This window comes from Passer domesticus, chromosome 2, assembly GCF_036417665.1.
Source record: "Passer domesticus isolate bPasDom1 chromosome 2, bPasDom1.hap1, whole genome shotgun sequence".
NCBI lineage: Eukaryota > Metazoa > Chordata > Aves > Passeriformes > Passeridae > Passer > Passer domesticus.
In genome coordinates this window covers 71,896,557-71,913,195 of record NC_087475.1, presented here as the reverse complement: position 1 = coordinate 71,913,195, position 16,639 = coordinate 71,896,557, and the positions used below count along the sequence as shown (strand labels likewise).

At 37.3% G+C, this 16,639-nt stretch overlaps 1 protein-coding gene across 2 annotated transcripts in view; it reads right to left on the bottom strand.

Moving 5' to 3' along the window:
* MIPEP (mitochondrial intermediate peptidase) overlaps window positions 1-16,639 on the bottom strand; it is a 65,404-nt gene that overhangs the window by 43,103 nt on the left and 5,662 nt on the right. For both annotated transcript variants that reach the window (XM_064409204.1, XM_064409205.1), the window contains exons 4-10: window positions 15,967-16,053; window positions 14,939-15,002; window positions 13,076-13,258; window positions 10,006-10,162; window positions 9,555-9,603; window positions 8,855-8,915; window positions 8,150-8,202 (exon numbers count right to left, since the gene is read on the bottom strand). In XM_064409204.1, coding sequence (XP_064265274.1) covers window positions 8,150-8,202; window positions 8,855-8,915; window positions 9,555-9,603; window positions 10,006-10,162; window positions 13,076-13,258; window positions 14,939-15,002; window positions 15,967-16,053 — 654 coding nt within the window. The remainder of the gene's footprint in view (window positions 1-8,149; window positions 8,203-8,854; window positions 8,916-9,554; window positions 9,604-10,005; window positions 10,163-13,075; window positions 13,259-14,938; window positions 15,003-15,966; window positions 16,054-16,639) is intronic.

Below are 16,639 nucleotides of genomic sequence, written 5' to 3'. Positions count from 1 at the left end.
CAAAACTTCTCTTCCCTCAGTCCTTTCAAAGAAAGTTCTCATGCTGTTCAAGGGTCTCAAGTTCTATCTTCAAAACACACTCTGACCTGGGCCAGATTTTGTAAAAGACCACATAAAACTTTAAGATTAAGTCTTCTCTCAATACACTCCTTTAGCATTTTAAATTGCCCAGAAACAAAGACAGAACTTGTTTGTGTAGGATGCAGAGCCTTTTTGAGGGCTGATCCAAGACTGTAAAATTAATTTCTCCTGAAGCTAAAGGGAAAACTCAAAGTTCCCCATCTTCTATCCCAGGTGTATGGTGCTTCTTTGATCCCTATTCTTTCATACATGAAACCAAGTGTATTTGTAAATGCAGACTAAAGCCTCCCAACCAAACTCTACCAAAACCAAGGCACTCCTGCCTTGGCAAGGGGTTGGACTAGATTACCTCCAGAGGTCTCTTTCAACCCTAACAATTTTGTGATTCTGGGATTCCACTGCACATTACTTTTCAATCGACAGAATGAAAGTACAACTTCAGTCAATGAATTAGCTGATACTGACTGACTCTACAGAAAAAGGAGCAAAACTTCCAAAGTGCTTTAGCTTAGCCTGCCCTTGAAATGCTCACTAGCCAGAGCAAAGCTACCTTCATAATCTACATGTTAATAAATGTTGATGACCCTACTGTGCATACAATTATTTCATTATACTACAAGTTAAAGCAGCAACCATTCTAAGAATCACTTTATGCACAATTTTCAAGCTGTTATCAATTGTGAGCTTGAATAGTTGTACAGCTTTGTGCCTTCTATTTAAAACAAATAGTAAAAAAAAATGAAATAAAACTGCAAGAAGCAGCTGCTTTATTATGAGCACACTCTTTGGCAAGCGGCCTCCACATTTATTCAGACAAGTTACGATTTTATCTCCAACAGGAAGTGCACTCAAGTATTTTTGGGAAAAGAAATCAGAAAGGAAATTATCATGACCCACACTGAACTACAGTAACAGGCACTCTGCTACCAGTAAAACTTCTGCTAAGGGTTACTGCTACTAGGAAGAAAGGTTAATGTTCTAGAGACAGACAGAATTTAGTGACAATAACTATTGCAAAGGAGACCTGGAAGACAGGTTTTCTTGCATGCTGTAATTTGCAGCCCCAGAAGAGCAGACAGACTCTTCTGCACGTTGCAGAGTAAGATCACCAGAAAAATATTGTACTGCTGTCTCCAAAGCTGGCAAACACATGGAAACATGGTTACAGCATTTCCTAAGGAATAAAAAAGATTCAGGGCAGCTAAGCAAGCCAGGGCAAGAATCAAACACCCAGCCTGGATACCCTTTTGCTTAAAATGTGAGTTCTGGACCTTAGGATGCCCATGGCATCAGAGAAGGGCACACACAAATATTATGACACTTTCAAGCTTCATAAGGTACCAGTTAGAGGGAACTAGCACATGTCTAGGGCTCAGCTATGAGCTCTTGCTTCTTTCTGGAACTTAGGTTTCTCTGACTGGACTGCATGTTGTATAGTTGAATCCAAAAAGGATGAAGAGCACAGTATTTTCTATGGGAATATGCCTTTGAAAATGCAGGAAAAAGAGATGGATCTCAGATGGTGTTAATTTTGCAGAGAAGTGTATATTCCAGTCAGAAAGATTTCCTATTATATAACATTTCCTCTAGTGTATCCCCAGCAAAAAAAACCACAGGTATGGATTGATTTTTGATATTTGCAATTTGCACTGCTACAAAAATATTTTCCCAACTCTCTTTGAACTTAAGCACATAAATTTTGTTAAGCCATTATGTGAAACTTCAAGGATCTGAATGCAATTCTGGAAGAACAGGAAAAGGAAATATCAAAACTTCTATCCGTTACAGACATAGACACACCCATCAGAAAACACAATGTTTAATCTAAAAGAAGACTTCCTGAAATCAAGGATTTTGTACATGCCTAGATATTAATAATATCTTTTTTAAAAGGTAGCTTTTAGTTTTGATGTATGAAATATAACATTTATGTAAAAAAAAAAGTGGACACCAACACACATTCACCCTGCACAAATTAGTAACAGCATCAACAAATACATATATGAACTCCTCTACAATGGAAAAGAATATTTTCCTCTGTGCCAAACTTTCAGTTAAGCTTCTTTGATTTAAGAAAGATAAAAATTAAGACTCAGAGATGTCCCTTTTATTGTAATAATGAACCTCAAATTAATTGTTTCTCCTGTAAAATTGCATAACTCTCACGCTTACATGTCGAAAACTGTAAAAGACTGAGACACAAACTTGAACATAATAGGTTTGCTCTGTATTCATTTTGCATGTTCCAGTAACTTAATTCACTCCAAACATCTGATTTCAAATGCCAAAGCATTTGTATTTATAACAAAGCCCAAGAAAGAATGAAAATTTTCTCATATACTCCGTCAGAATGTGAGCTAAGTAACTTTACAAGAGAAACCTCAGTAGCCTCCTAACAAAAGTAGACATATCAAAGAAAGCTGTAGTTTCTTTAATGTAAATTCCTACTTCTTATTAAAGGATAAGCTACATTTAAGACATCCAGACACTTCACTTTCACAGTTTGCAGCCCAGCAGTATTTTTAAGAGAAGTAAAGTAGCCAAACCAATTAAAAAAAACTATTATAAAAAGAAGTTAACTGACACAATGAGTCTGGTTATTCTTCAAGAACAGCAGGCTTCAAACAAAAAGGCTGTGGCCCTGTGAGAAACAAAGATGTAGTATGTGATTATAAATAATTATTTCTAAGCTTCTATGACTTCACTGAGTCTAAATAAAATGCAGACTCCTAAAATCACTTTCATTTAAGCTGTGTCTATGGAACAAGGCTAAGACTGTTTTGTGCAACATGACTTTCATCTACTCTATTAAGAATGCTTTTTATAAAATTGAACATTAGGGATATTTGAATTAGGATCACTGTTCTTCAGAACACAAGCATTAAGACTCTTAACAATTGCAAATTAGCTGCCAGGCAAAAATTCTTATCAGTGGCTATTATATGTAGTCCCTGATATATCCTGACCTCTTTGGGGGTTTTTGTGATAAAAATTATTATCCTGTTGACATCCACAAAAATACAGATGACAAAGTTAGCTATCTCTAATAAAACAGATCCCATCAAAACTTTCAAAGAAACTTGAGAAGATCTTGTTAGTGAAGATAAAAGTGAGATGAACCCCTCAGGTTAACTTGAAAAGATCAAGACAAGGAAAACCCCTTCCAATTTTCATTACATGCCAGACTATGAAACTTAATTCTTTACCTAAAGGGAGGCTCTGAACAATGATTTATAGAAGACTCTGTATTTCTTAAAAATAATAGCAATAATAAAAAGAATAGAATGCCTTTGTACTCTCATCAACTATAAAATAGCACCTGTATTTCACATTCCTTTTTTCTTTCTGTTAATTGTGCTTCCTAGAATATTTTGGAGGAGGTCAAAGGGCACTTTAGAATATTGGTATCAACACTGCATGCAACTTAGCAATTTCTTTGTTCTTCCACAATGTTTTCAGTAAAGAAATAATTCTTGAAAGTTGAATTCTGCTTTACAGCAATGCTTTTCAATAACTTCCAGGTTTTCCTCCAAAAAGCTTAATCCACCAGCTTTAGTGAGTGGTGAGTTAAAGTGGACTTTCTATACCTACATCAGTTGATTTAAGAGAAGGCATGCCCTCCCTTTCTTATAAATAGGTTGTTACACATAGTTCTCCTCCTCTCTGAGCAATCTGGTTGAAAGATTTCCTAGTTACATTTTGCATTACATTTCTACTTCAGCATTCAAATTGAACAGAGTGACAGTTTTCTCACATGTTCTGCAAAGGGTCTGGGCTACACTTCCACATGGCATTCCCAAGAGAGAAGAGTCTTTCATAAAACTAAAAATAATTTTACAAAAAGCAGCCATGAACAAGTTTCTTTCCTAGTAACTTGCAAACCTCAATATTAATTGTAGCTTTTAGGAACTTGTGAAACATCCAGTCACATTTTCATACCTTGGTACCCCTCTGAAAAAACCCAGAAGTGCTGCCCACCCTCCCCTAAAGCCAGCAAAGTATGTACCGTCCCATCAAGAAAGGAGGTGATTTATTCCTAATTTCTGCTAAACTGGCACCCCAAGATCCAAAACGCCTGCAGCTGTCATGGTGGCTTCTCTTTCCTACACATCAGGAAACAAACTTATTTTTGCACTGATCTGTCATCCTCAAGGCTGGTCTTATTTCCCTTCTGCAGTCCCAAAGAAAGGGACTAGCACAGAGTCAGTACTCTGCAAGCACATCACAGCTTCAAGTGGAATAAAATCTGGGACATTTTGGCAAAAATCCTAACAGTGAATTATAGCCAGTGAAGTCAACCCAGCCTGGCAAGAACCACAGGTTAAGAAAACAGAAGTCAATACCAAATACACAAAGCTCACTGCTGCTGGTTCTCAAGAACAGTTCTGCACCTCTGTCAGAAGTGACTAAACACAGTCAATCCTACCTTCAAGGCAAATGGCTGACCTCAAAAAGTCTCTCACAGCATTTTGTGGTAATTTTCTGTTGTGTTTTTTTCTCTGACCTGGAAGAAGTCAGCAGGACTACCACATCTTTGCAAGATCAGGGCCTTGAGAATTATAGCTGCACTTACTGAGAAGTAATGCAATTTAATTAATACTTGGGTACTTGTCTGCACTAAAATGCAACATTATTATTTTTATAATATACATATTAGACATCTTCTTACTTGTTAGACGCTGAAGCATGTTCTAGCATTCACTGGTTTATTACCCCTAGCCTGCCAAAATTCTTGAGGTTCTCCTAATTACTCTATCTTCTTTTAAGACGCTACTACCATGAATTTCAGACTTCTGTCTCCTGTTTCTCTTAAAAGTGCATTTATACCAACGTGTATTTTCCCTGCCTCTTAAACTTCGCTACAAAAGCATTACACTGTCTTAAGTGTAGGTTTAAAGCCAGAGAGGCTACTTAACATAGTCTGGAGAAAAAAAAAAAAAAAAAAAAAGGAAAATATCCTGTTCCCATCAACAGGAGGCTTACACTTTTGAAGTAGGATCAAGTTTCCAGGGAAAAGACTTGGTGAAAGCTGACAGCAACAAAATTGTTGTGGCCGGGTTCAGGCAGAACAACCGCAACGCTGCGGCTCGAGTCTGGAGCGCCTCCTGCTGTTCAGGGACAGAACAGCAGCGACGGTCGGTAACGCGGGGAAAGAAGTGACAAAAACCAACCCGAGGCGACAGCAAATAGCATCAAAACTCTACAGCCCAAACGCATGAGGGCATCCTGCACCCTTCACAAGTAAACATCTGCCTCTTAGAACTAGTTATTAGAAATCTGGTGAAGGATTTGTTTCCTTAATACTGCTACAGTAAAGACTGAATATATCAATTTAAAATACACAACATGCTGCAAATATTAAATAGTCACATTAAAAACATGTCATGAGTTTCAATGTCATTTGAGATGTAGCCGGTCAAAATCTGGAGGACTAAAGAGGAATGGCTGAATAGGCCAAACTAAGAAACAGTAACCATTTTCCAGCAGACACACCGTCCCATCTAATATTTCTTGCACCCCCTAGTGCTGAGTTACTTAATCAAGAACTGAATCCCCATAGTCTCTGTCTTTATACCTACATTTGTAAAGATAACCTGCATCTTATCTACCTGACAATACTTAGAAAATTATGAGTCTGTACTTCAGCTGGAGCCACAGTGACAACAGTAGTCCAAAAGGAATACCCAAAAGCACACATTTGCTTCCCTTTCAACAAAAATGTTTTATTAAGCAGAAGAAAAGAGAAATTCCTAATACAAAAACCTACCATGCAAACTACTACTGAGTCCCAAAACATGAGAGACAAATACGTAAGCCAGGCTAAGTGCACAGCACTACTACAACCACAGCATTTCTGTTAAAGGACTGAAGCTAAAAGTACATTTCTTCTGAAAGAAAGAAACCCTCAGAGAACAAAAAAAAAATGTAATAGACCAAACAAAGAACAGCAGAAATGTATGACAGTTAAGTGCATCTTGTTTTAAAATATATTTTGTGATTCCAAATGCAAAATAAAATAAGACAGAAGTAAAAATAAATTATTTATTGACCTTAAAAATAAAAAAAAAATAAAAACAACATTTTTTTAAAAAAAGCATTCCATCATTTTCCCATGGAAAAAAAACAACCAACAAACCAAGGAAAACAACATCACTTTTCCTTAGATGAATAATTTAATACTATGAGATAATTGGCTCAGTTAGGAAGACAGTAACAACAAATAGCCAAAAGTCAAACTCCAGCCAAGTAGGAAGGTTTGAGTGACAGATACAGTTCTCATCTTTCAGTTACAAAAGTGCTGAACTGAACGTACCATAGCATCCACAGGGCATTCAGGAAGGGATGTGGTCAAACAAGGTAAGCACAAATACAAGATAAAGGATAGGAGATTCCCATTTGGGTAACAGGGCATTTAGAGCACAGACATGACAAGGTACATTCCCATCCTCTGGCTGTTGTATGAACACTCAGACTCCTGCCTAGTTTCACTCATAGAGCACAGTCCTTTAGACTATGCAGGGGAGTAGTGAGTTTTACTTTTCAGAGCTGATTATCCACTGTCCAGTACCCTGTTAACCATCCACAATACGAGCAGAATAAATGTAAAGCCTTGTTCAGGCAGTTAGACCAAACACTTTTTCCATAGACAGGCAACTATCCAGAAAACAGGACCATGAAAGATCTACACTCCTGTGTTAAAACAAAGCAGCTCTGCACACAATGGAAAGGAAAATTACTTTTTTCCCCGTCTTGTAGATCCTTGTATATCTGCCAGAAACGAACAGTCCTACCCAAGCTGGAGGGAGAAAAACATTGGGCCCCAATCCTGATTGTAATCAGGGAAGCCTTACACAGATTCAGGAGACTCTTCACACTGATCCAACTTCCAGACTTGGTGCCTGAATACAAAAAAAATAGCAAAGATACACTGCCAATGTCTAGGTCTGTTTTACCTGCAGCTCTCCCTTCACAAAGACACCATGCAATTCTTAAGGTAACTTAATTGGGTCTCTTACAAAGCCCCCCAAGGAAAGGAAATATTTTTCTTTCTAATGCCAAAAAGAGCAGAATAATCTACTTGTGATCATCAGCAACTCAATCATGAGATGGTTGGCTCCATGACGAGATCTAAGAAGGACAGTAAGACTAAGGACAACCAGCATCAGAAGACACTCTTCCAGGAGAAGTAACAAACACAGTGCCTTCTACACCTAATGCTCTAACCCTTATGGCACACACCAGTTCCGAAAACAACCAAGCCAGCTGCTGGCAATTCTTTCATGCCATGTCTATACTACCACAGTTTTCTGATCCAGAGTGAACTACAATTTTAATCAGACACATCTAGTGTATGTTTTTTTAAAAACCAAAAAACTGTAAATCTGCAGTGAAGGAAGAATTTTTTTCTAAACTCCCTTGGGAGAGCAGCATGTCTTTCAACTATCTTTTGCAAGAGAAACCTCAAAGGTCACTGCTGCTGATCTAATAAAGGCAACATGCAGGGCTTACATCTTTCACAGCTGACATCTCATTATGTGCAAAGGCCCTGCGCACTATTTAAGTCTGTGTAAAGGATTTATTTCCCAGTCTTTGCAAAAGAGGTAAGAATGAATTCTATCCATAAACAGTGAAGATTTATGGAAGAAGTTCCTATTTCAAGTCTGCAAAAGAGGATGAAGTTGCACATTCAGTCAGAAGCATAATGAAGTTAAAATATGAAGCTGAATTGCATTTAGTGTTTAAAATTTATTTTTAAACATTACTACAACCCAAACTAAAAGCAAATCAAGAATTAGGATTTTCTATCTGTTCTCAAACTGCTTTGTCCTCTTTTATCTTCAAAGAGGGCCAATACTTCCCTGCAAAACAACACAGGAGCCAAAAGCTTCTACAGGGATTCCAGCAGTAACTAGAAAATATTACAAACAACTCTCCCATAAGATAATATTTATTCTTTTCATATTGACGTACATTTTCAAAGAAAGAAATTCTGTTTATGTTAGGACTTTCTTTGTCTTTATTGCAAGGACACTCATTTACATTACAATCATGAACATAAGGAGCTTACCTCTCAGCACGAAGGACTCCACTGTAATAGGGGTGATCCCATGGCATCAACATCTGAAAGAGAATTCCAGCTTATAATTACAATAACAGACAACAAGTGAACCCAAAGTAAAAGTTCTGTTTCACTTGAGTATTTTTGCAGTTTCAGTAAGTCAGAGAATTTTGAAAAGAAATGTGAAACAGTTAGGGCTCAAACCAAAAATAGCATCATATATCATAACCTGATATGATATATCATAACCTTTTAACATTTCTTGAAGATTGGTCTTCTTATTCAACTATATGATAGGACCTCATACCAGATTTCAAGAAATACACTCAGTTCAAATAAAAAGATAAATCTAGATATGTACAGCATTAAGATACATTCAATGTAGTATACAAACTGAGCTTGAATCTAACCTAAAGAAGAGCCTTTTTTCATCAAATGAGTCAATTAATTCAAAGCAAAGTGATACTCCCTTTCACTGCTTTATGTTTTGATTATTTCAGTATCACTTTGTATAAACCAACAGCTCTCTCATACTCAGTATTTGGTTTTAATACAGCAACTAAGTAGTCAGAAAGCATCTGAAGCCAGAAGAGAGAATGTTTCTAATTCTACTACATCTTGTACACTAAAGTAGAAGTAATTGTAGAACATGATTACCTTATACTGTATTTTTTTAAAGAAACAAAGACAATCACATGTGGAAATGTAACTTACTGAATTGTGGGGATTGAGCTTCATTTTCATCTTTGTCATCATTTCAAAGTCTTTTTGAGTTCTGAAAAATATTTTTATTATGAAAATGTTAATGAAAGATTTTTGAGCAGTGAAATACAGTGCATGATAATATTGCATCCTAATAAAATGTCCATCATCAGAGATTTACAGTACTATACCAAATGACCAGATAAAATGGCAGGCCCACATACAACAGTTGAGAAACCTTTTCACTTTGCTTCTGCCATTCAGGTACTTTCAAATTCAGTCCCTCTTCCTGTGGTTGTATAGCTCAAAAGCATTTTCATTCTTACAACACACCCCATTTATACCCAGTGATGAAACAGTTTTGTGCTGTGTGGAGCTCAGGGTGGCAAGAAGGACAAACAGGGAAAATTGTTTATAGATGCAAAATATATGGAGTTGTGCATATGGCAAGAAGACCAGGAGAGATGTTCTACACTTCAACCTGGTCTTCTTGTTTCCTGTTAACTGCACTTCTTCATTCAGTCCCGGGTGTTCTCTGATCACAGACACAGAATTTATTCTAAGCACACAGCTTTCTCTTTCTCTCAAAATTTTGGGGAAGTCTTAGTTTTTGTTTCATCAGAGCACATAATAAGCAGCACTGACTAACACAAGTCCCTGTATTCTTGAAAAAAAGAGTATTGTTTAAAAAAACTTTGTGAAAAAGACATACCTTTTAGACAACTGCTCAGAAAGCTTCTCCAGAAATTGTCTTACTGTTTCTAGAATGAAGGAAAAAATGGAAAAAATATTAAAATTATTTTTCCCTAAAGGATGTTAAACTTACATGAGACTATTCCAAACAAAAATTCCATTAGATTTTTTAACAAACTTCTCCATTGACATTATTTCAAGAGAATTTAGTACTCCATTTACTTTGTTATGTGCTGAGATAATGATACCTTCATAATCTAAGGAGTGAGCATCAATTCTGAACCAAAACACAGATCCTCCCACTGTTATTTACAGTGACCACTGAGTATGGCATACAGCAAAATATAACTGCAATAAAACACTTCACTGGATGAAGTATGTGCAAACTTAGCTAAAGAAATGAATAACCTTTGATCTGATATGTTACATGATGGACTTCTCAGCATGTCCTTCCATGCATGCCTTACTACCTGGATTTTTGGCCATTGTTCCCTGAAGAGCCCTGTGGGCGAAGGTGTCGTAGCCAACCAGCTGTGCCAGGCTGTTTCTGCTCGCAAGCAACTCCTCCAGTCGAGCCAGCTGCTGAGAGTTGGAGTGGAGAAAAATCTTGTAAGCAGCTTCTCGCACCTAATACAAGGGAAAAAAAAAAAGTCATATTGCTACAGAGTAATTTCTAACAGAAACAAGTGATGCAACTGAAGATCTGGCATAACAGCTGTATTTCATTGATATTGGTGGGAAAAGGCCTAAAGCCTTTTAACAACAGTAATTACAAATGCCTGACAATTACAGCTCTTACCCATTAAAAGTGGAATGAGGAAATCCAATGAGACAACCTAACAGATCAAGACTGCCAGAAAGGGTCCTGTTCTCTACTCCTGTCAACAGTCTCTCATCACCTCCCTCTTTCTGCCAACATCTGTGCTTTTCAGACCACTCTGTGGGCTGTCTTAACTCATTAAAACTTCTGAAAATAAACCCAAGTTGTTCTCTGCATAGCAGTTAAGTTTGCTTATGGTAGAATCTGACAAGAAAAAGAGACAGGGTCAGGGGAGAGAAAAGAGAGGAAGAGAAAAGCCTTATTTCTTTTGTAGTAGAAAACTATTAGTCAGCCCATCTGCCCAAAACTTTCTCCTTTTCTCATATTTTTAGTTAGCTTGGGTCTTTTCATAACTCTGGAAAAAAAAAAAAAACTACCTGCATAGAATTTAATAAAATGTCTTTATGTTTCACAAACCAATGTATAATTGTAATAATTGTATTTCTACATATGGAATAAGTTCAAGAAATCCAGCAGAAACTTATATGTGCCTTCATCTGAACTAAGCCTCTCTCTATATAGCATAAGTGAAGAAAGAACCCTGGAGTGTTTCAAAATGCTCCTGATCCTTGAATTGTATCTAAAATCCTAGGGGGCCACTGCTACATTTCAATGAATCTAAATTAATTTTAAATTTATAACTCTAAATTAATTCTTTTTTAGAAAAGCAACATTAACAACAACTAAAGTAATTTTTTTTTCAGGATAATTCAGGTTGGATGGGACTTCATGAGGTCTCTAATCCAACCTTCTGCACAAAGCAGAGACAGCTATGAGCTAAGACCAAGTCACAAAAAGCTTTTTCCAGTCTGGTCCTGAAACCCTGCACATATAGGAGAGACACCATGACCTTACTATTTCACTGTTTGGGTATCATCAGCAGGAAAAACTTCTCCAGCTGGCATTTCTCATCTCAGCTTCTGACAGTTGTTCTCCTGTCATGCACCACGCTGAAGAGCCTGGCTCTATTTTCTCCATGACATCCTTGTAGGTACTGGCAGGGTGCTGTCAGGGTCCTCCCAAACCACCTTTGCTGCAGGGTGAACACGCCCAAATCCCTCTCCCCTTCCTCACAGTGGAGGCACTCCAGGTACTGCCCATCTTGGTGGCCTCTGCTGAAGACACTCCTGAAGAGAGGGGCCATAATCTCATTGCTCAGTCTCTAAGGGAAGCCCAGCTGCTGCTGGCCCTTTGCTGCCAGGGTCACTGCTGGCTCATGCTCAGCTTGCTGCTCACCAGCACTGTGGGCCTTTGCCACAGATCAGACCCAGCCAGGCAGTCCCACCCTGTCCTATAACCAGGAGTTCTCCATTTCCAGGTGTATGATTTTGCTCTTGTCCTTTCTGAATTACATAAGACTGTCACTGAACCATTATCCCAGCTTTTAGGCCACTCTGAATGTCAGCCTTCACCTTCATGTATTGATTGTTCTTCCCTATTTGCTCTCCCCTGCACATATGGCAGGCAAGCCCTCTGTCACTTCCTCTATGTCACTGATAAAGGTGTTAAACAGGGACAGACTCCCGCAAGAATTCTTCCATTACCAGTCTTCCTGTAGGGTGCATTTCTACCACCACTCTCTGAGTCTAATCATGAAATTATTTTTTTTACCTATCGGATTGTCCACCAATCCAGACTGTAATCTCCTGCCTTGGACTAAAGTCACTGATGAACACTGAGGCAAAAGCAAGTGAGGAGCCTGTCTCAGCCTTATCTGTCTGCTGCCACTGTCACCCACCTAACTCAGCATTAAGCCTATGTTTTCCTTGCTCAGGCTTTTAGTAACAAGGCAACAGTAACTCCTCTCATTGCTTTTGATATGCCTTCCAAGTCATAACTGCAGTTGAGCTTTGACTTTCCCAACATCATATCTACACATACAGGCAATGTTTCTACATTCTTCCCCTGGATCTTGTACCTTCCTGAGGATATCATGGGACAAAGAGAGAGAAACAGCAAGCGTTTCTCACAGTGGTTTGTGAGAAAATTTAGGGAGTTGGAAAGATGTGATAACTTGTCAAGTATAAACAATTTGCAGGTGGTGTTTTTCTATTTTGTTTTCCTGTTCTTTTCAAAGACAGTGTGTGAGGAAGATGTTTTTGTTAGTTAACCAATCAAATAGGATCTATCATATAACTATACAAAAACTGCGTGGCTCTCTTGAATAAAACCTTCTTTACTTTTCTACAGTCCTACCTCTCGTCTGTTCCTGTGTCATTCTCAGCACAAGAGCAACAACTTCCACTCCATGTATCCTATCTCTTGGAGATGAAGCTTTGTTAAGAGTTGTCTGCTTGTCAAGCCTGGTTCCTGATACATCTGCTTGACTTTCTAAGAATCAGGATGCACTGAGTATCTCAATACTCTCACATGCTTGGAGGATGCTGCCATTAGAGAACTGCCTGCTTTCTTGAGCTCCTCTACCCTTCAGAATTGCAATCCATGGGATCCCACCTCTGAATAAAATGAAGTGTGCTTGCCTAAAATCCAGTCTGTATTCTACCCCTCTTCTTCTTCCAGCCATTCACAATCTGCACAGCCATTATTTCATACCTGCTACTATCAAGTATGCCACTGATTATTACATTCTACCAATGTTTTTCCTTGTTAGTAATTACAGCATAATCACAAACCACATAGATCTGCCTCACTAACAAGTCAAATAACTGATATGCACTTCTGGTATAAAGGATGCCAAAGTAAAGTCAGGGAATACAAACCAGATCATCAGGACAATCAGCATGTAGACCAGCAATTCGTAGGTAATTGCCTTCAGCTGTAAAATTATACCGAATGTGCTCTGGCAAAACATGTTTGTCAATCTTGTTGGGAATGTGAGTTCCTATCAGAAATTCGTTACATAAATCCAATATTCTGACATTGAGGTCGACTGCCTTTTTGCGCTGTAGGAAAAATAAAGCACAAAATAATATCTTCAGACAGAGTACAAGCAGAACTCAAAGTTTTTAAACCTTAAAGGACTCTTTCAAAAACTAAGCAGAAAATACAACACTTAAGATTATACCTACAGAATCAATAAAGTCATAATGCAGGGCAAGTAAACAAGATTAGATGCTCATAAAGCATTGAAATTTCAAAGAAAATGCCCACATTTCTGCAGCAGGAAAATATAGACTGGAGTTCAAGTAGAATTTACATAAGCTTTGCTAACTTGTAACTGATCGCTATGTAAAACACTGAATAAAAAAAAAGAAGCATCTTTTAGAGAGGTACCCTAAAATAGATACAGAATAAAATTCTTTTTCCCATTTGCATTGTGCTGTTGTCTGGAGACTGTAAACTATTTACAGTATTTCAATCCTTCTCTTAGGAGTTTGTGATTTAGAGTTTTATCACCATCACAGTATTTCATGCACTTGATCATGCAAGATGTGCTTCAGTGAACTTGCTCACATTACTGGAGTATGGTCTCTACTGTGTGTGGGTTCATAGCTCAAAAAAAAAAAAAAGGCTGAGGGTAAAGATACAACATAACTTGTAAAGTCCAGAGAATGACATACTGTGATCTCTGTCTTCCCATTCCCACCCTTTCTCTTGAAAATATATTTTTGAGTTTTATTTTAAAAAGCAGGAAGTCTTTGTAGCAGAAATAAACTCCAACTTACAAAAGGGAAGGATTTCTAAAGTCTTAAATGAGAATTTAAAAGAAACACAGCAGCAAACAAGGAAAGTGACATAGGCAAGGGAGGAAGAGGAAAACATGTAAAAATAAGTGAAAGTGTAAATGAAAGGAGATGAAGCACCACAGAACCAATAGTCAAATCAGACATAAACCCCAGAGCTGAAGTTTCAGGGCTGTTCTTTGGACAAAGTAATTGTAAAAATACATTCTAGAACCATTTTCTAGGTCACAAAACACCATCAAAACCATGATCTTCAGTATAACTCTATAGCATCAGTCTGGTAGAAGATCTTTTAGGGGGGGATGACTCAGATAAACAAGGAATTAGCTTCATACAGTGACATGAACTATGAACACAGAGATCATCCATACCACAAAGCACGGAGTAAGCTGCTGAGTTTGAAAAATCCATCACTAACTACTGCAAAAGTATATAAAAGTTCCAAGTCAGGTAATCAGACTATGCCCAGATACTCAATGTTGAACAAGATTTACAACTTCTGGTTGTGTAAAGCACCCCAGGAGTGCCTGGACACACACCTGAACCCTTCTAACACACGGCACTTCATTAACCTCAAGGTCTTCAAGGTGCACAGAGTGCTGCTTTTCCCTTTCTGTAAATATGTTCTGACAGCTGAGCAGCTATTTTAAATATCTGATGCAGACACCAAAGAAAGAAAATAGGATCCCATAATAATTGCTTATAATTCCTCAGAACAAAAAGGAATGATGAGGACCAAACTAGAAAGAACAACCAACTATCTAAAAACTACCTTTAGAAGTGATTTAAAATAAGACAAAATTAATCACTTCTAAGGTGACAAAATTCCACATAGGACAAACTGACCCAGATGCACGTGCTTTCACATCCCACATGTTTCATTATCTGGTCTTTTGTAGACAGACAAACTTCTGTTCATACATTGTAGCCAGAAATTACCTTTTCTTCATCCAAATGAATGCCACTGATCTCAAAATCAAACATAAAAAGTTCTGCAACTCGCCTAAAAATACAGTAAATCCCTGTTAAAACAGCCTCATTTGATAGTAAGCAGCATTTCTTAACAGATCTTGCCTTTAGTAGTTATTTATGTTTCATGTCTTTCACAGAGATTAACACCACAGTTATATGAATGTTTTTATTAGGGACAAAGATTTCCTATGTTTTAGGTACTTAACAATTCACTCAGTGAGAAACAATTTGTCCTTTGTTTTTAGTTTAGTCATCTGCTTTGAAAACATCCTTCAAAATAATTCCAGTACCTTAATCTAGATGTTCAAACAATTTGTGCAGATTACCATTTTAATTTCTTTTCACATTTCATTTATTCTAACATCAGAAAAATACCTTTCCAAATCTAACATCCTTGATCATGGTAAAAGAAGGAAGAAGGAAATAACTTATACATTAAACTTGTCTAACCATGTCAGTGAATAAATAATTCAAAACTGTAACTGCATACACAGCTAATAAAATCTATTACAGCAATCATAAAGTAAGCTTTCAATAAATGTACTGCTAATCTGATTTTGAAAAATATAAATGAAATTCTATAGAGTGAAATTAAATTATATAGTCTCTTCCTTATTTTATTCCTAAAAACATTGATATGTACATCACAGTACAGTATGTAATTTTAATCAAAAGAATATTATTGAAGAAAATCTTAAGTTTTCAGTTTTTTTGCTCTTGCAAGATCTCAGTTATTCAGCATAAATACATCTTGTGCTCTACAGTCACATTCTCCAAGATTACACAACTACAAACTTCCTAACCCCTGTGCAGGTAGTTTGGTAGAGACTAATAAGTGAATAATGGAGATATGGTTTGTTTTCCAAAAGTTGCATTTATTAGTTTAAGAAAATACAAAATATAAGTGTAATAAGGAACAATATATACCATCTAAGAAACTAAATCTGCAAGATTCTATTTCTAATCTGTAAAGATCTACAAGCATTAATAAGTACCTGGTTTCTGGATCTAAGGAACTCATTACAGTTTCATCAGCTAGCAGACATCTCAGACTCTGACACAGTTCAACATCTGTATTTAATCTGAAAAGATACAGAGTAAAAGAATCATGCATTAACAACAGACTAATATTTCAGTTTCCTGGTATTACTTATTCAAATGCAGTATTTAGTGAAACAACATTAAAAGCCAAGGACTGTATGTTCAAAATGCTTTCGGGTTCACAATCACAGTTAAAAAGTAGAAAATTTCTATACAGAGCACATGTGGACAAACCAGCATGGAAACAGGTGTTGTGCATCTGACAGAAAAACAGTTTTGGATGGTATTTTGTGGCAATATGAGCAAGTCTAACACTGCTTATTTTTTATGAACAAAGATAATCATGGTGAAAGCATAAAGGTGGCAGAATGGTTTTCTAACCCTTTCTTTGAGAAGACTCCATTAAAGGAAAACCTGTGTTCAAGTTTGCCATGAGATGAATGTGCTGCTGACTGCCAGTGGGCTAGACTAAGAGCTTACTGTCCTCAGAACAGTTCCACACATCAAGCACTGTCCCCATGCAGATAACACTGTGTCCATCAGATTTGTTGGCATTTTATCCTGCACTCCCAGGTGGGATATGCCGGGCAATGAAACACATGCACACAATGGTTTATGAGCCGCTCA